Source organism: Macrobrachium rosenbergii, chromosome 2, assembly GCF_040412425.1.
Source record: "Macrobrachium rosenbergii isolate ZJJX-2024 chromosome 2, ASM4041242v1, whole genome shotgun sequence".
NCBI lineage: Eukaryota > Metazoa > Arthropoda > Malacostraca > Decapoda > Palaemonidae > Macrobrachium > Macrobrachium rosenbergii.
In genome coordinates this window covers 38658129-38678235 of record NC_089742.1, presented here as the reverse complement: position 1 = coordinate 38678235, position 20107 = coordinate 38658129, and the positions used below count along the sequence as shown (strand labels likewise).

The 20107-nt window shown below is 37.6% G+C and overlaps 1 protein-coding gene across 4 annotated transcripts; it reads right to left on the bottom strand.

Moving 5' to 3' along the window:
- Positions 1–1000: 1000 nt before the first annotated feature.
- LOC136845229 (uncharacterized) lies at positions 1001–15792 on the bottom strand. 4 transcript variants are annotated; one of them, XM_067115339.1, is made up of 5 exons: positions 15654–15792; positions 11283–11515; positions 5864–5954; positions 5313–5543; positions 1001–2757 (listed from the first exon to the last, which is right to left on the bottom strand). In XM_067115339.1, exons 2-5 carry the CDS (start codon positions 11495–11497, stop codon positions 2635–2637), a joined length of 660 nt encoding a protein of 219 aa, XP_066971440.1. In that variant the 5' UTR covers positions 11498–11515; positions 15654–15792; the 3' UTR covers positions 1001–2634. The 4 variants fall into 4 exon arrangements, with proteins under 4 accessions (XP_066971440.1, XP_066971433.1, XP_066971418.1 ...); XM_067115332.1 differs by lacking the exon at positions 15654–15792 and adding an exon at positions 15553–15609 and having other exon boundaries at positions 11283–11517; XM_067115317.1 differs by lacking the exon at positions 15654–15792 and adding an exon at positions 15474–15594 and having other exon boundaries at positions 11283–11517.
- Positions 15793–20107: the final 4315 nt, after the last annotated feature.

Below are 20107 nucleotides of genomic sequence, written 5' to 3'. Positions count from 1 at the left end.
ATATTTCACAAAAGATATTTCATAGAATGTAACTTCTTAAAAATTTAATGAATACGTCAACGTTGAAGATTCAGAAAGAACATCTTTCAAGTGTGTTTACGTTACTTGACAAACATTGCGAGTTGAAAATAACAAACAAATGACAATATGTGACTGTTTTGCATTGCAGGACTGGGGTATGTGGTCGATTCATAAAATATTAATATGTCAAATGAGTGTGACCTATCCAAAAATGGGATATTACTTCAGGGTGGCATTCTTTCTGGATAGAAGAATTTTAATCTAACTGGTTTCATGTTTTAATTTGTGATTACCCAATTCTTTGTTCAGAATGCCTGAGAACTACCTAATATGATTGGTTTTAGTTTTAGCAGAAAATTATGTACAAGAACAGGCACATTTCATTTAGTTTTGTCTGCTTTATCAGCTTCTCATTTCCTTTAATTCCTACATGTGCAGCAAGGGTCAAATATATTCTAACATTTAAACTGGTTTTATATAATATGTAGAATGAAAACATACTTTGTTGCACACAAAGATTTTAGAACTAAATAACTTTTTTATGTGCTTCTAAAGCACTTTTAGTCACTGAAGATTACCAATTTCATTAGTGGCATTTTAAAAATTTTAATTACTGTCCATATTGCAGACAATTCTATTAACTAAAGCAAACTGATTTTTTCATTAGAAGTATAGCAACAATTCCTTTAGCAGATGAAGAATTGGTCCCACTGCATACTGCAAGATGAAAATAGCATAAAAAATTTTCACTGGCATATTCATATTCAATGCCACAAATAATCATTTTCAATAAATGTCTGCTTATTGTAGGATCAACTTGACATTTGAAGAACATCATGCAAATTGCAAAATCATAGATGCTCTTGATTCTCCTTTTTATTGTCCACCACTTGAACAAGACCAATGGGCCAAACTCTTAACACTGTTTTCAAATGAGGAAAAGTCTTTTGTAAGAAGTGGATAAAATAAAAATTTTGCAGATTCTCACAAAACTTCATTAACAGACCTGTTCAAAAATTTTTTAATCAGAATTTAGAACAGTTAAATACATTTTACAGCTAATATCATACTGCATTCACTACATTCAGGAGTTGGATTTTGAGGGGTAACCATTAAATATCCAAGGGTTGGTGCAGGATATTTCACCCTGTTTCAATTTACAAAATATCTACTTATCAAATGACTTCACGTACAATTCACTGGTATAAGATACATTATGAAAACCTAATATCAACTCTGGTTACCTTGGGCATTAAAAGCAATGCAAGAGAATCAATAAGAAGAAAGTTCCAAATCTACTGCAATTTGCTTTTGTATCAAGAGCTGAAACATACCCAGCACAAAATTACAAAAGTTATCTGAATTTGTATACATTAGTTATGATAATCTAGCTATTCACGATATAATAAAGCCAGAAGGATCTTAAGAATTTTAAATTAATAAAAACATGAGCCATAATGGAGTTCCTGAATATCCCTTCAACTGAACATAAAGCCAGAATACACAATATTTCACAAAAATACAATGACAGAACAAGCTTACATTCAGCAATTCATGGCAACATAAAATAAAACGACCAAGCACATACAACACGTTTCTTATCAGATGTAAATATGGGTGAAATCTTTTATCACAGTTCTTGGACTGGTGGTTAAAATATCATACTATATAGTACTGCATTCTCAAAATAGAACTTGTGAACATCTTAACACACCCAATACACAATCACTCATTTCAATTTCTTTGGTGCAAACTTTGGCATTAAAAAGTTATTTAAAAAAGTATTTATAAGTTACTTATAATATTGGTGAATGGTAAGACATCCATCCACCCACAACTTATCATCTAAACTTAAAGTGCAGCAAGATACAACTTCTTAAGTAGAAAAGATATATAAATATATAAACAAATATATTAGTACATATATAAATAAAGAATATAACCCCTCCTCATTTTGTAAAACTTGCAATATTTTCCTATCAAGAGCTTGGGCAATTGTTTTTTTTTATTCCAATTAAATAAATAACTAAACAATGGCAAAAATAGTGTGCATTGTAAAATCTCTTCAAGTACACTTACATGCCTCTACTCAGAATGATCAAAGAACAACTTCCTTTATATCAAAATATCCATTAAGTATACATTTATCCCTAGCAAAAAAATCCACTTGACATCTTCAAAAATACTTTTGCCTTACCATTAAAATAGACATGTACAACATTTTGAAGAAGACAGCCTTTTCCATAAGGCTTTTCTGTAGACACACATGAGAAGGAGTATTATCAAGGAATGTAAACCAGAAAATTTTCTTTTCCCTCTGAAGTACAACCACTGGAGCTACCTTCATTTCCTTAAAACAAACTTTTAAAGTACTGTATTTCAAAAAATGGGAATAATAAGCTTTGGCATTGCGTCTTGTATCGAGTTAAATATTTAAGGCCTTACTGTAGCACTTTATATATTGAATACTAACTTGAGTAATCATAATTCTTTCTATTAAAAATTTGTGAACAAATCCTAAATACTGTTAACAAATGTATGCATACATAAATCTGGAAATAAACTAATTTAAGAATTGTCAAAAAAATAATCCTATTACTGCAATACAACATTCTAGACCTGAGCTGTGAGATTTTCCACCTCTTTCTGTATATTTTCTCGAGCAGTTTTTTCTCTATCAGCTTGAAACTCCCTTGTTGCATAAATATTTGGCATCAACAGAAGGCTCTTCAGAATCTGCAAAAATACAGAAAAACAACATACTCTAAATTTATCACCTCAAAATCATATGCATTTGTGTGATTATATAGAATAATTTACATTAACCATAATGTTATAAACAAGTACACTTTGAACAGATCTACATATAGGATGGAGCCAGAAACCACAACATATAACAACCAAACATATAACGACAGAAAAATTATGCCTAATCCATGTATCAAATTCAAGGTGCAAGGAATGATAGCTAAAATCTCAAACTGTTAGAAAACTCCCAAAGACTTCCTAGAAAAATTCAGCAATTTATCAAAGTCAACTATTTACATTACTAGAGTGGGCAAAGACTTATAAGGGGACATATGGTCAACAACTTTATGAAGCAGACATAAGTACTGACAAGGAAAATGGGGATTTTCAAAAGATGTGACCATAGAACATTAAGATTCATGGCCTGCGTAAGTGGGGAAAATCATATAACAAATGAGAAATGAGGAACTGTAGGATACATGCTGTATCAAGAAACTGGAAGAAATAAAAAGAAGCAACAAGGAATAGCAGCTCAGGAAAGCAGTTGATAAGGGAATAGTAGAATGAAGACTTATAAAACCCAGGAAAGAATGGAGAGAGGGGCTAGAAAAAGACCTAGATTTGTTGGGAGTTCACAGAGAAAGAGCCATGAATAGAGAAGAGAGGGAAAACATTTTTATGATCTGTTTACAATACAGTATACCATTTCAATTAATAAATTTAAACTCTCAAAAGTGATTCCAATACAGTAACTATATTCTCCCTAACAAATTACAATTTTTAAACACTTTAACAAAGATTCCCATTCCTCAACTGCCTGAACTGCTGCTGCCATCAAGTTTGTTAAGGAAGAGTTCAAATTCTCCTTCAGTCAGGACAGGTAAGCATGATCCCCATGCACTACCATACCAGACAGACAAAGAAGGAGCTGAGTGAGCAGGCTGGTTGGAAGGCAAGGCAGGTGAAGTGAGGCCAGATTGGCAGCAGGCAGAGACATGTGGGCAGTCTGGCGTGGAGTGGTCATAGCAAGCAGCAGGTTGTATGGGAGCAGAGAGAACAGGTGAGGAGGGGACATGCAGAACAGCAAACTGCATGGGAGCAGGCAAAGTAGGCAAAGTAACTACGATGGAGAGTGGTACCAAGCACAGATGGCACATAATCCGAAGACTGGTGATCCTTGACTGCTACCAAAGACACAAACTCCACAGCTGAGCTGGAGGTAGAGGACTTGGAAGCAGATGACATGGACACAACTACTACAGCCCAGCTTGAATGTCTACCATAGTAAATCCTCTTCTTAGCAATGTGCAACAACTGCTTAGGAGACAACTCACAGCAAGTACCACTGTTAAGGTTGTGCAAACACACTTAACTGTGATGGCAACCACTGTCAAAGGTCAACATAAGGCTTGATAAGCCCTATCTAGCAGGCCTTGCACATTCATTACGGTATAGCAAAGAAAGCACAGCAATTACACAAAGCACTACACAAAAAAGCAGAGCACCGTGCATAAACACAAATAATACAAAGAGCAAGACATCGGCATACACAACTTACACAGTGCATGTAACATGCACTAATACAAGTATATAGAACAACCAAGTGATAATATATAAAAGAAATAGCAGTTGAAAATACAATATATCTGGCAACAAATACAGGTAGCAAACTGCATATATGATACACTAACAGGAAAAATTAAAATAGTTTACAAGACAGTAATATGCTGAGTAATAAAGAAAAAGATTGTATTAACACAATCAAGGACTGCCCAATGCAAAAATTACCAGAACCAAAAATAACTCAAAAATACTGACAAGAAACAAGAACAATACCTTGCTTTTAACTTAACAGTATAGCAACAAGCATGTGAAGTTAGTACAAACAAAATCCTATTTTTGAAAGCTAACCATTCATTAGTTAGTGTTATCACTCAATAGCTATTTAACAGCATGTACTGTTACTAACAAACCAATGACAAATTTTAAGAAGATAAGAAAAATAGTTACAAGTCCCTGATAAACTTTGGAAAAATTACTGGAATGGCAATAATGACAGCAGAATAAATAAAAAATATGTAACTTAACTATTCACACTGATAGCTACCTTGTAAAACTAGCAAACCAAACACGTATGTGAGCAATTAATACGTAAACACTAAGATGTTTTAATTACTCTTAACACTTAGAAACAGAACAAAGGTGATGAAATGAAACAGGGAAATAAATTAGTGAATAAGTAATAGAAGAGTATTGGCATGATGTGGAAAACGGCATCCCTACTAACAGAAAAAGAGCAGATGACAGAGCTGTTGAGAGCATTAGACATACAAAGTTTAAGGTAACTAACTGATACCTACCGGTATCTGTGGGTATATGTGGCACATGCATCATTAAGACTACCATTCCATTCTGTCTATCAAACAATAACTGTGAGCCTGAGGACACCTGAGGCTGTAAATATAGGCATATGTATATATGACCGATAGAGTTGTGACAAAACAAACGGTAATTAAACAAATACAGTACAGTATTGTACTAACTTTGAGTCTAAGCTGATTGTAAGCTGTTGTAGGAAGATGTATATATTCTGCTTGGATTTTAGTGGTATACTGCTCATATTCAGCAGGAGGGCCTCCTAATACAGCCATTGTAAAGTCCAAGAAATAATGAACATCTTCAGCTCCTGATCCTCCTTCAGTCATATGAGCATCAGTCAAGTTACTAACTGCAGCTTCCAGCAGGGATCGCACAGCAGACACTAAGGGAGAATCCTTTGAAAAAGAAAAAACAAATCCCTGTTATACCAATAGAGTGTGTGAGTGTGTGTGTGTGTGTGTGTGTGTGAATTTCAAGAAAAAATTTAATGGTTCATAATAAAACAACTTGCCTACAATAAGCTGTTTCATAGCATTTTCATTGAAATTTAAACCATATTACTGTTACACAAACTAGCCAATTCAAAATCACGGTGAAATACATGTGAGAAGCTTGTATCTTTGGAAATATATATATGGTCCACCTCAAATCCAAAAGTTGGTAAATTATATCACACTAGGATGACATCCAGAACAAAAAATAAACTAGACATTACCTGATGACCCTCTCCTGCCTCAGATATGAACTCTTCAAATTTCTCTAAATTTTTGGTATCAGCATCACCAGAACGAGGGTTATACTCTAGCCTGAAAGAAATCCCATTGCATAATATCAAAAGCAACACATTTATCCATCTGCCTATAGTTACATCATACTGAGTATCCTGTGTATTTAAAAGTCAAGAACTTTTAAAATAACTTTAATATATTCCTACCAAACAACCCACTATGTTGCCTTACATTCAGTTTAAAGCATCAACTGTACATTCCATCACAGAAGAAATGATAATGAACCTGCTTAGATGGTGTGATTACATAGCCTTTAGTTTCCTTGCAAGGCAGATTAATTTCAAAACGTTGCGGGTAACGCCTCAAAGTAGTGCAGGTGACTGGTCCCACCCACCAATGGGAATACCAGGATCTACTAGCAGACAACCTCATTCTGTTGATACCTTACATCCATCGGAGGGGAGGAAGGAGGGCTCCAATCATGTAATTACTTGGTAAGCATATATAAAACTTTATTTTATCAAAAAAATGTCATTTTTATATAAGTGACCTACCAAGTAATTACATAGCTGACTCCACATTGAAAGGAGGAGGGATAAATGGACATATTCTACTCCAAAACATTAAGTCACATAATGAATTTGAATTAGAATACAATGCTTTTACAGTAGTTCCTTATTAGTTAAGAGAGCCTGCAATAGAAATTGCCTCTGGTCGGTGCTCACCTTAACCTGTAGTGGGCGTGGCAGTATAACTTTAGTGGGAACTTTGTAGCCAGTGAAGTTCACTGCTGGCTAGCAAAGCATAATTGGATTTTTGCAGTGAAAGAGCTAACCGAAGATTAGCAACACTTCGAAAGTGCCTGATAAACTTCAAAGGTGCCCTTGCCCTGGGCACAGTACCACAATGTAAAACAACCAGGTAACATTGTCACCTGCACTGGAAAAAAGACCACGACCCTTCCACTGAAAGTGGTGGGTGCTCCAGGTACATTGTAACCCCCGGTTCTCACAACACCCATTACCTTACTACAAGGCGAAGAGAGAGGAGGAGAAAGTCCTCTGCTTCCTTCCACGATGCCGAGCCAGTTACTAATAAATGCAAGGTACTGCAATAAAAGGTTTTAAACTTTCTGAAGAAGTGAGAAGCGAAAATCGATTACACTTCCAGTAGGTCGATTGTAGGATGTACTTAACGGGCGTACAGTAAACCCCCCGTATTCGCGTTCTCATGGTTCGCGGACTCACGCATTCGCGGGTTTCTCTGTGGAACATCATTCGCGGAAAATTCGCCCATTCGCGGTATTTTTCACTGAGAAATATTCACTAATTACTGTATTTTCAAATAACTTTTATGAATACATGCGCTTTTTGTGATAAAACTATTAACATACTCAGGTATAAGCATTTTTACAGGGTTTTTCTTGGTTTAAGATATCAAAATGGGCAGTTCTAAGTGTTTTTAGATGGGTTTTAAGCATTTGCGGATTTGACCTATTCGCGGGGGTGTGTGGGACGCATCGCCCACGAATACGGGGGGTTCATTGTACATGCACAAAGGCTAAAGAGGAAGAAGTTGTTCTGGCATCTTTAGCCTTCACTAAAAAGCAGGCACAATGCTTCCCTGAACTAAGAATGGTCTCCAAGATCAAGTCAATACATGACGAAGAACAATGCATTCTTAGACCGAGGGCGATAAAGCATCCTTGGCAGAACAAAAAAAGGTTATGAAATGCCTGTTTCCAATCCTGCTCAGGTAACACCTGAAAACTCCAACAGAATAGAGAGCTTTCTATTCCTCCCCAGAGCCAAGGATGTGGGGAGATTGAGCGCCAGACAATCAGCAGCTGGCGCCAGGCTGGGTGTACTGAGCTGGCGCCAAGCTGTTGGTGGTGCCAACTGAACTGGTCGCCAGATAATTATTTTGGTCGAGAGCTGGTGGGCACTCCTAGGAGCTCGGGGCAGCGCTGGTGCCAGGCAAGCTGGAAGTCAAGCAAGGGAAAGGTTCGGGCTGGTGGGTGTTCCTGGGAGCCCTGAGCACTGTCCCTGGCTGTTATGATCTTCTTCTCTTCCATAAAGCTCTTGGGAGAAATAGCAGTTCCAGATCATGGAATGATACTCATTCTCGGTTAAAAAATTCCAAGGTAAACTAGCAAACTGCGTTACTGAGACAGACATAGCTCGATACTCCTAAAAAGGAGGAATATGAGAGATCCTAGAGTCGTGAGTGTCTCAGAAGATGAAACTTAAAAGTCTGAGACACCCGATTTGGAACATCGTTCACTTTGGTGGTAGACTAAGCTAGAAGATGACGTCTACATCTTTCAAATGTTTCTAGTAGTACCTCTGAAAAATCCCCTCCTCCCTGACCAGAACCCGGGCAGCCAAAAACCTGTCCGCATGAAAGTGTACCACCCTTGGTGGTGTCTCTTGAAGAGAGGTTATTCGAGAAGAAAAGAATAGTGGAAGGATTCTTGTAGAAAGATGGTGTCTGGAGCTTGGAAGTTGATTCCAGGCATTTGGGAACGGGTGCTGATAGGAAGCGCTGATCCAAAGGATAGAAAAGCAAAACCCTCCTATGAAGTCTGACAAATTTGAAAAAACAACTAAGAGGAAGACAGAATCCCTGTAGACTCATCCACTAATGTTCCAAGATTGAGACTGACATCCCAAAAGCTGACTCCGTGACGGAGACTCTTAAGGTTTGCTGGGTATGACTATGCACTAAAGTTCTCTCTTCTACAGACCCAAATACGATAGCGGAAAACATTAAAAGCTATCTCGACTGTCATTGTCCAAATCAGACAGAACTAAGAGACACTCCGAGGCTATACCTCTCGAGAAAACACTAGAGAGTCCTTTATCTTCTAGCCAGCGCTCCTGTTGTCAGACATGAAAGACCTTACTTCGAAATCTTGGTGTGATCTTCGACGAGCAGGCTTTAGTTTGTCAAAGTAACAGAGGGAGGAAAGACAAAAGGCACTACTTGCTCCCTCAACATAGAAAAACAAACCTCCAACTCCCTGAGACTCATAGGAGAATGAAGAAAAACACCAGAGAAGGGAGCTTCCTACAACAAGCTCAAAACTTCTGGACACAACAGTCCCTGTCCACAAAAGACGGGACACTGAGCCACTAATTGACCCAAAAAGGAAGTAGTGTCAGCTTGTCTTGAGCTATCAGGCAAAGGTGGAAAAGAGACTGAAGAGAGACAAAACGCTTGTGAGTAAGTTGTACAGTCTAGTACTGAAGAGGTGGCACCGGATGCCTGACAGCTGGTGCCAAATTGCAGGTGGATGTGCTGGCACAGGTGGAAACTCGGACACTGGACGCCTAGACACTGGGAGCTTACATCCCACTGAATGCTCAGACAATCAGCAGCCAAAACGAGTCCTTTCAGTGGCCAAGAATCACACAAAACACGCCATCAGTGCTTCTACAAAGAAAGCACATCTTTATGGATGCCTTTCCAATGGCTGTCCGTCGACACCTGTGGACAACAGGCTCGACCAAGGAGGCAACTACCCAGGGGCAAACCTCTTCGGACTCCCATGGACTTCAGTATGTCTTCTCCCCGGTGCAGGGGAGTGGAACAGGGACTGGGTTAAAGAGATCCAAGGGGTCGGATAGCCACCTCCAACATCACATATCCAGTAAGATGCCTTTCCATTGGCTGTCTGTCGATACCTGGGGCTGGACAACGGGCTCCACTGAGGGGGAGACTACCCATGAGTAATCCCCCCGACCTCTCTTGGACCTCCGGTATGTCTTCTCCCTGGTGCAGGGAAGCGGGACAGGGACCTTTGTCTAGGAGCATCGGGGGATGAGTAGACACCTCCTCCACTGCACAACATTTCACTATTAAGGTGTTAACTTGTTAACTCGGACACAAGAATGGCAACGTACGGGGAAGGCGTAGGAGCCAGGAGCAAGTGGATACAAAATAAGAGAGCCGAAGGCAGAAGAAAGCTGGTACTCAGACGATTGGGGAATCAAGGCCGGGCACTGGGTGCTCCTAGGATGGTGTAGCTGGTACCCAGGGTAGCCGGGCGCCAGGGCGAGGTAGCAGCCTGAGCCAAGACTGAAGCCAGAGCGCCATTGGGCACCGGAGCCGATTCCTCGCTGTCAATACTCCAAAGCCCAATGCCACCATAATAAGCACAAAATCTCTCATTACTATGTTCTGCCCTTACACTTTTTCAGTTCTGCAAAGGAAAGTGTAGTAATTATATATTCAATTAATTCTTTACCGACAAATGCTTGAAGTACACAGAGCACTATCACACAGACATATCTAGACTCCTAACAAACATTATTTGGGGCTTGCAGATATGCATTTCATTGCCAAAATCGGTTTGGTAGAGAAACACAATGATTACGTCTTATTATGCTAATCGGAAAAAGAAAGTTAACCTTTACTAACCAAAGTTACAGACATATCTCAATTATCAAACTTTATGAGAGACTTGTCGATATGCATTTCAATACCAAAAAAATTGGTTCGGTAGAGAACGCAATATTTACGTTTTATTACGCTAATTGGTAAACGAGGTAGCGAACGCGATATTTAAGTTTTTACGCTACTTGGAATACGAAAGTTAACCTTTACCGACATAGTTTGAAGTACACTGAGTACCATCATACAGACATATCTCAAATCCTATCAAACATTATTTGGGACTTTCTGATATGTCTACCTGTACACTACCAAAAAATGTTGGCCCAGTAGTGAACACAATATCTATGTTACTGCACTATTTGGGAAAAAGAAAGTTAACCTTTACCGACAATAGTTGAAGTACACAAAGTATCATCATACCCTAACAAACATCAACTGACACTTGCAGATAAGCATTTCATTAACATAAATATTGGTTTGGCAACGAACACGTTTATGTTTTATTACATTAACCGGTAAAGGTGGTTGCGTGCTACACTGCTGGTAGTTAACCAATTTGAGTGCAAATTCACTACTGTAGCGAAAATGATAAATTTGAATCAGATCTTAAAAACTTACAATAAAATACTGATCCTGAAAGCCTATGTAGGCTTGAAGGTTACTCAAAATCAGCAATAATACATCACTGAAATCCTGTCTCCGACTGACAAATTTAAGAACAAAGCTGACATCAACACTCAGTGTTGACTCGAGCACTGGCAGAAACAGAATGAGGTTGTCTGCTAGTAGTTCCTGGTATTCCTGTTAGGGGCAAGACCAGTCTCATGCACTATACTTTGAGGTGTTACCCACAAATTTTTTCATTTAAGCTGCCGTGCAAGGAAACTATAGGCTATGTAATTGCTTGGTAAGTCAACTATATAAAATATTCCTTTTAAAATGGAACAAAGAATCTTTTACAATATAATTCAATCATGGTTAGCACTGTTATGTTCAAAATCTACTTACTTATGGAAGAATATGGCTAATGCTACAGCTTGGGGATCATTAAGTTTTTCCTGATACTGATGATAAAGGCTGAATAACTGCGAAAGATAAGCGTGGCCATGATATACACGTCCTTCCTCTGTGTACTGTCGACTAATGGCAGCCCACCAACGATCGCTCACAGCACCAGGAGCAAAGCTTGTAGCAGAATCCCATTCACTTCTCAGATCCTCCATTTTTTAACTGGGAGCTGCCTCTAAGTAAAGATATATACAGGTAAACACATTCATCCATATGCCTATGTTACATCATAATGAGTACACTTTGTATTGTAAAAAGCCAAGAACTTACAAAATGCCTTTTATGTCTTCATAACCATCAATCCACTACATTAGCCTTACATTCAGTTTGAAGTGTCAACCCTACAGTCTATCCAGAGAAGAAATGACAACAACTCTGCTTAGATGATGAGAGAAACCATTCCACAGAAGGTGCAAGAGCATTATGTCTCTCATTCCCCTTTAACTGCTTCATCAACACCACTAAACTACGTGTACTGATAACTCAAAATTTATTTAAAACAGCCTTTATGAGATGGACAACACCATGCCATTATTATACGTCAAGGTCTACAACCTTTACATCTCATAAAATTTCCTTGTTTTCAAAAAAATCATCTAAAATACTAAAGGCTGCTTAAAATCATAACAAGAGGACCATAGACCACACTTGCTTACCTGAGCTGCCTTGCTGTAGGAGAAAACAAAAATCCACAAACATTGGTTTATGCAACTTATTGATCAGCAATAAATGTTAAAAGCTAGAAAACTACAAAAAATGAAGTAAAAAGTTGAAAATCAAAGCAAAACAAATGCTAAATCTGACAAAATAACAAAAAAGGATTAAAATGTGGAAAATCAAAGCAAAAAAAAAAATGTTAAAATATAAAAAATAATGTACAACATAAAATCACTTAAAACTTTAAAATATTACAAAAATATTGCCTTACACATGACGTTTGGCTGTACAGCATGTAATTCAATGCAGCACTTGGCCATTAAACTATAAAAATCAATAAAAATGTGTAAAAACACATAAAACAAAAGTTAAAATATATACAGTGATGTAACAAAGTGTAAAATGCACAGTAATGTAATGTAGAGTATAAAATATTGTAATATGCAATGATATGATGTATGTATGTATAAAATAATTTAAAAGCTTAAAAATCTAGTTTTATACCTGACATTCACATGTAATAGTTCTAGCTAGGCTAGGCAGCCTTGGTTCTTGGTTTATATTCAGTAATATTATTTGCATATCATGTTGTTGCAGTCTCTCCACGTACAACTGTGCCTTTAATTTCTGTCCCTCAGGGCATGAAGAAATTTCCTAGTACCAGAGCTACTATCAGTTAAGCTATACTGTTGAAAAATAAGGTGGCCACAATAAAACACCATGATAAGCCTGGATTTTAGCTGACATCAAAGACAATGCTACAGGGACAAGGAACACTGTCACCAACAAGACAAAATGCAAGATCTATAATAAGTGAACCATCTTTCTCTCTGATCTGACTGACAGAACAAGCCAGCTATTGATTAAGGAGGAAGCACTGTCTTTGTCTGAAAACCTCATAAAGTTACCCAATATGAAAGACGGAATTTAAGGGACAGTCATGATGATTTATGTAGTTCAAACAGTGACACTTCATGTGTAAAATCCCAAGGTTTTGGTTACTTATTTTTGAGAATTGGTTCTTTAACCAATTCACCCCAGCAGTGAAGTATTTTAAGGATAAGGGCATTCCCTTCAAAATTCTTCTTATTTTTGCCAATGCTCCTAACCACCCACAGAACTTCTTCAATATTCATTCTAACGTCACTACTGTTCACCTCCCTCGTAACAGATCATTCTTGAAACCAAGGATCTATGGGATCACTGCCATCTTCAAGAACTATTACCTTAGGCAAATGCTCAGATTAGGCTGTATGGGGAATGGATCTGAATAACGAACTCGTAATCTGTGAATTATGGAAGGAATACAAAATCTACAAAAGAGTCCTGAATATAAATTGTCATTTGTAATGAGATTTCTACCACGAGCATGTATGGCGTTTTGAGAAAGCTGTGCCATAAATTAGTTCACAATTCCAAGGATTTCAACAAGAATGACATTGAGCAATGTGCTGGAAGTGAATGTGAAGAAGGTTTTCATCTCATTATTTCAGGCAGACATGCAGTCAGTGACAAATGATGCTTCACAAGCAGCAATGCCACACAGAGAAGCAGAAATCATAAACAGAACCATAGCCCCTCACTATCAACAAAATTCAGCCGGTCTTTGTGTACAATGAGAAAGGCCCAGTGCTTTTCAAGGAGATGAATTCCAATACTCTACTGAAAATTTTGCCAAGATTGTGGGGGGCAATGCACAACTCAGTAGTTGCTTACAGGATGCTTTTGGATGAAAGGAAGAGCAACAGAGTTCATTGGTTTGTCAACCAGTTCTTCCAGCAACCTAAAAATCCTAAACGAGAAAAAATTCACTCATCAACATCAAAATAGTCTCCTCCTCTTCCTCCTTTGGTTCATGGAGCATGTTGGCATCACCCATCAAGCACATTAAAGTACGTATATTTTTCTTTTAATTCCTAAAAACTAAAACACAGTATAGAAATTTGCAGCAGCATTATCCTTAAGCAATACACTAAGTGTACACAACACTGAGGAGGGAGGATCAAACCAGTTGGCCCTCTTTCTCCCAGGGCATCCTAACCTTCCTAGGTCAGATTACTGTATGTTGGAAGGCAATGCCATAAATACCACAGCATACACTTTCGCCAAAGGGCGGGGGGTCCATGGTCCACAGAGGGTAGAACTTCAAACCCAAATTCAAGTAGAACTATGCAACCCAGGGCAGGTCAGCTTACAATGCAAGCCTTTAAACACCATTGCCACACTATCTGACTAAGGTTAGGAAGGGACAGAGTGTGGAGAAAAGCACCCCAGTTGGATAGGAACCAGTATCCTAAGTTAGGTTGTGTTAGTTTGGGATACATATGGTTTTTTACATATCTTACCATTCCCTCAGGTGAAATTTACTCAAAATCATTTTCCACAATTTCCCATCCCAATACCCTGATTTCCCATTGTGGCCTTCTAAACTGTTTGGCAAATGTTTGAAGTAAGCCTATGGGGAAACAGAAATACAGGGGGTTTGCACTAGCTATAAGCCTAATAGTAAAAAATGCATAAATTATAAAATAGGCTTCACTGTCGGAAAAATATGGCTCACACTTTTGGCAAGAAATTAATCCATATTACTGGAGTTTTTTAAACAATATGATAACTACCGAATGGTTAATTTCAGTAAAAGTGATGAAGATTTATGTGTAATTTCCACTGGGGTTCAACCTGATTAAAAGCAGATCAAAGACACAGTACAACTGAACTGCATCCTAACCTAACCTATCCTTGGATGCCATGCCTAACCTAAGCAAAGGAGGTTCGTCTCCCTTCAACCTCTCCAATGTGACGTTGTGCATTACAAAATGCTGCCTGTGCAACTACTCTATAATTGAACTGCAAACTATTGCTGCAGCCTGTTTCCTGCCAGTTGCCCATCTTTTGTTTGTTTTCTTTAAGTTATATATTTTGTTTTTATTCAAGATATTCACCATCTTAATTTTTATAGTTTCACATTCAGCTCCAAGGGGATGGTATTAAACATAGTGCCCACTTCACACATTACCTGGTGGTTGGCGAGCTAGAGGGCCACAGCAGGCTAGTAGTGTGCCATTTTACCATAAATTCAACCATGAGACTTACTGGTATGGACATCGACCTACCCATGTTAAAACTGGTTCCACTTTTAGTAGGATAGTCTACTTAGGTAATGCTAGTGCTGGTCGTGGTTTTACACCTTGCCCTAAGTTAGGCTAGACCCTAATTAGGCTATCCATGCACAGACTATTCTTTGTGATACATTCTGAACTGGAATAAAGGGCCATGATAGTTAACCAAAGCTGAAAAACGTAGCTTTGGCTCTAAGTATTCGAGCCTGAAATCTCACGTTAACCTGGGCTAGGCTTCAGTGATTCAGCGAACCCAAGCTTTCACTAATCCTAACCCCTTAATACTGAGGTTACGTCTCTATCTAATTGCACGGGATATATAGAAGCCTATTAACATTCAACGGTAATCACCAACCAATGGGAAACGAGGATTAATATCAATGTTATCGGCGAAAGTGGCGATCAGTCTCGCTCCAAAGATTGTCTGTCAATACCTGTGTTAGCAGTTCCTGGAAATTTGCCCCCGGTGACACTATAATATATTCTACTTGAAAACAATTTTTTCTGAAATATTTAGGTAACCAGGTACACATACCTTGATATATAATATCCTTCTCCGCTGCAGCAACTAAATATCAACGGTAAATATGCAAAATAATAATCAAAATAGCGTCCACGAATTTCACTTTTCTTGCAGACGCCCACCATCAATATAAAACAACAGAACAAGCATTAATTACAATACAAAGCCTTTTGTACCCAAAAATGTGGTAATTTTCTTATAATTACAGTAAAATTTGCAGCAATTCTTTTACAGTGTGCAACGTAAATTGTTGTTCTTTATAAGCTTTGCTTAATGCTATCCAAGGCAGAACATAACACTATTACAAAAGATGCTTATTTACGACATTCAAATGAGCCACGAGGGGAAATGTGAATATTTTGAAGAATATTGTTAAAAGTCGATTTCCAAAACCTGTTGTGCAACAAAAAGACTAAAGATATCAATATAATTAAACAGCGTCAAAATACAGAATGCTTTCTTCCGGAGGATACGAAATGTGACATTTCAAAGTTTAAATATAGCTGTAAAATCTCAATAAGACAAATGGTTCTAACATGACTTGCTAACAGTGGAACACTGGGCTGAGTTAAAGAGAATGCTTTGAAGGAACTGTTAATTATGCAGTACACTTCCGGATTCTTGGAGGTTGAGCAACTACAGTGTTTATGCAGTGCTAACAATGAAGCCAGGAGCATAAATCCGTGCTGGCATATGGCCAACTTAATGTAGACTGACTGACTGAAAATTCTAAAGAACTACTTCAGTAATCCCTTGTGCATCCCCACCTTGGCTTCCCTCGTAAACCCTAGTTATATTCTGTGCCTGACCTTTTCTCATGTCCTACCATCAACGGTTATATTGACTCTCAAATACTTTTACAAATCACTGACTTCCATTCTTCCACTATTAATCTTAACCCCGTTGCTCCATCTTCCGGGTTTCCAATCACTCTCATAAACTTACCCTTTCTCACACGTACTCTAACTTTCTCCTCTTGCACATAATTTCAAATTCCTTTACTAATTTCTGCACTTTTTCATCAGTATGCTCAAAGAATGTCGTATCAACTGCAAACATCACCCATTAATTTTCTTATCCCAAAACTTTATTATACCTTCAACTTCACAACCTCCCCCCCTAACTTGTGGCATGACTAGTAACAATAAAAATACTGAACAGCTATAGATATGAGACTGCTGTCTCAGACCCATCTACTGTATGTAGTGTAGCACACACTTCGCTTGTCATATAAAATTTTCAATCACTAAGTAGGTCATCATCTATATCACACATTCTTAACACCCTTCACAGTGCCACTGTTAATTCTATCATGTGTCTACGTTCATGTACGCCACATGCTAGTTTCAGCTTGCATTAAAACTTCTCATGCAACTGTTCCGCAACTGACATTTAATCCACTAACCGTATTCATTTTTCAACCTTACATTCCTTTCTTAACCCCTGTTGACCTTCCTCTATCAATCTCAGGTTAGGCGTTTTACTTTTTCTATTAAAATTAACTTTACCTTTATACGGTGGAAGTCATACCTTATAAATCCTAGGCAGCAACTTGCACGCACTGTCTTGTAATCTCATGAACTACTCATATTTCCATTCAGCCTCTTTAAATTTATATCCTTGTTCCTTTCAAAGTCATTTTAACACGTTTTCTCAAAATAACGAATAATAAAAAAAAAAACTTTTCCACCCCTGCATCATTCGTCCTTACTTCTCTACTATCTCCCTCATGTGTAAAGAATATTCTATGAGTACTCATTACATCGACACAACTACATTCACTTCAGATAACTTTCTTTTGCATCTTTATTCTGAGCTCAGCTTGTTCATTAACATTTCTCTGTGTTTATTCCACTGTAGAACATAATCTTCCTAAAATTCTGATTTTCTTCTGTTTGCTCATTTTTCTTACGATTACCCCAATCTGTCCTCCTGTAACCCTGGACCGTTTCCTTTTGTCATGTAACGGCACCTAAAGCAATCTCGTTATTTTCCTTCCGTAAACCCGTTTCTTCATTTCTACACTGTTTCTATTCCCTCTTCCTACAACTCTACTTCCAAAAACACATCACTCTCCATTCAACCTTACCACGGAATTTTATAAATTGCTCACTTACTCCTTCAACCTCGTGCCTTAACTTTAGCCCGTAATTTACTAATTTTGTTCTTATATCCTCTTCTCACTTCATCAAATTCGTTTAATTGCATACACCACTCATTTCCACCCCTTCCTCTCCAGCTGATACTTGATACTTATGTCTAACTTAATTTCTCTCAACTTTTAGTTCAACCAAATGATAATCAGCTTTACCTTCAGCCACTCGTTTTTCCCCATGTTATTACCTATGCCTGTTGTTTCTGGCATGAAACAAAAGCAACAATCCTAAGTTCTGAACATTTTTTCATCCTTTAATTCAGAACCTTTTTCCCGTGCAAAGTATGCTCTACAACTTTTTCACGAGCTTGTGCACCACTTTGATTGCATACTTTTCCTGTAATACTCTATACCAATTCTGATCCAATCTCATGTTTTCATTTAATCCTTTTAATTCAGTTGTGACTTGTTCTCCAACTGCTTTTAGCAAATTACTTATTTCTTATGATCCTATACGTAGTGTTTTGCTGTTCATCTCCACAAGGGTTCTGTATATTTTAAAGCATCAGCAAACCTTTAGTTGTGAATTTACAACCAATAAGTCTGACCTTTTCATATGTAGTATTTTATGGTCCTGTAATCTTATGGAATATAAAGCACAGAATGTAAAACTTTGGCCAAAGGCCAAGATGCTGGGACCTATGAGGTTATTCAGCACTGAAACGGAAAATGACAGTAAAAAGGTCTGAAAGGTGTAACAGAAGGAAAACCTCGCAGTTGCACTATGAATCAATTGTTAGGAGAGGGTGGAAAGCAAGATGGAAGAAAGAGATTGAGAATGGAGGTACAGTACAAGGAATGAAAGGGGTTACAGCTAGGGGCTGAAGTGACGCTGCAAAAAACCTCAAGTAATGCCTATGAAAGATTCCTACGGTTTGCCGTTATTGAGTTTGGAATGCTTCTTCTCGTAAAAGTATATAAACACTGTAACCTTACAATCAATTTCTCCTACTTCCTCGTTCAGATTGTTACCTCTGTAAACATGTGACAATAGAACTTAAGCTGGCAACTGCAAAATAGCATGGTATCTGGACGGCATAGTTGAAATTGGTATCTTACTTTGCTTGGCAATTAAAGCAAATTATCCAGTACACTACAATACCATGCAACTGTGGGCTGAACTTTCAAATGCATTTAACTGAAACTATTGTCCACCATTGCACTGAGTAACTGAACACATATTACCAAACTGAATAAAAAGTGTTATGATGCATTTAAATGATCATTTTTCAATTAAGAACAAGGAGAAATTAAGCGAAATTGGTGGATTCATTGCAAAATAACTTTTTTCAGTTTTCTGTTAGTAATATTAAATGCCCATCTTTAAGACCTTATTTAATTTAACCTACATTCTTTATCAGCCTCTGATAAAGCATTATACAAGATTTAAAACAGAAGCAGAGTGAGATCAATAAACATAAGAAACAATCACGGTATCCACATCTGTACATTCATCTCTGTCTTACAATAAAACAGGGGTCTTTCAGTCTGTAATACTGCTAACACACAGACAATAGTTCTTATATTTTAGACATTTAACATTCAAACTAAACATGGAATAAAAACCACGCTCCCATTCATAAAACTACTTTTATATTTTCATCACTATTTTTTATCTCATTTTTACAAGGGTCTGTGCCCGTTTACCAAACCATAATTCCAGGCTCATGGCACCAGCTAAGTGCAATAAAAGAGAGCACCGGGGTCTTCGGGGGACACACCACACCTGATGAACTGCCATTCCCTGAACTCTAATAAGATCATCACAACTCAATTCATACAAAGGTAAAAGATGCCAACTATAAAAGGCAACGCATTACATACAAAAATCATAAGTACTGTAGTGTAGTATGCACTAACAAACTTACTGTCAAGTTAAAAAAGCTTAAGCTATTCACTGAAATTGCCAGTAACTCTGCTGATGTCACATTTATAAATATTTTCATTTATTATAAGCCCTAAATGAAGTACATTATTAAACTTGTACAACTTCATCAGTGACCTAGTTCTACGGTCAGGTACTGGACTCCTACAATATGTAAATATAATCAGCTGACTTTTCTAGGAATTAAACTGAATATCATTTTCTTATACCTAGCTTTTATATATTTCAGGTATGCTTTTAAAGCAGTAACAATTGGTGCAAGCAGAGTGATGTTATCAGCATATGTGCAAGTTCCTGTAAAAATATTACCAACAAAGTTTTACAACTAGAAGCAAATCATCTATAAAAAACAAAACATACTTGGAGTGATAATACCACCTTGCTTCACCCCATTACTTAAAAACAAAATAAAAAAAAGTGTTAAAT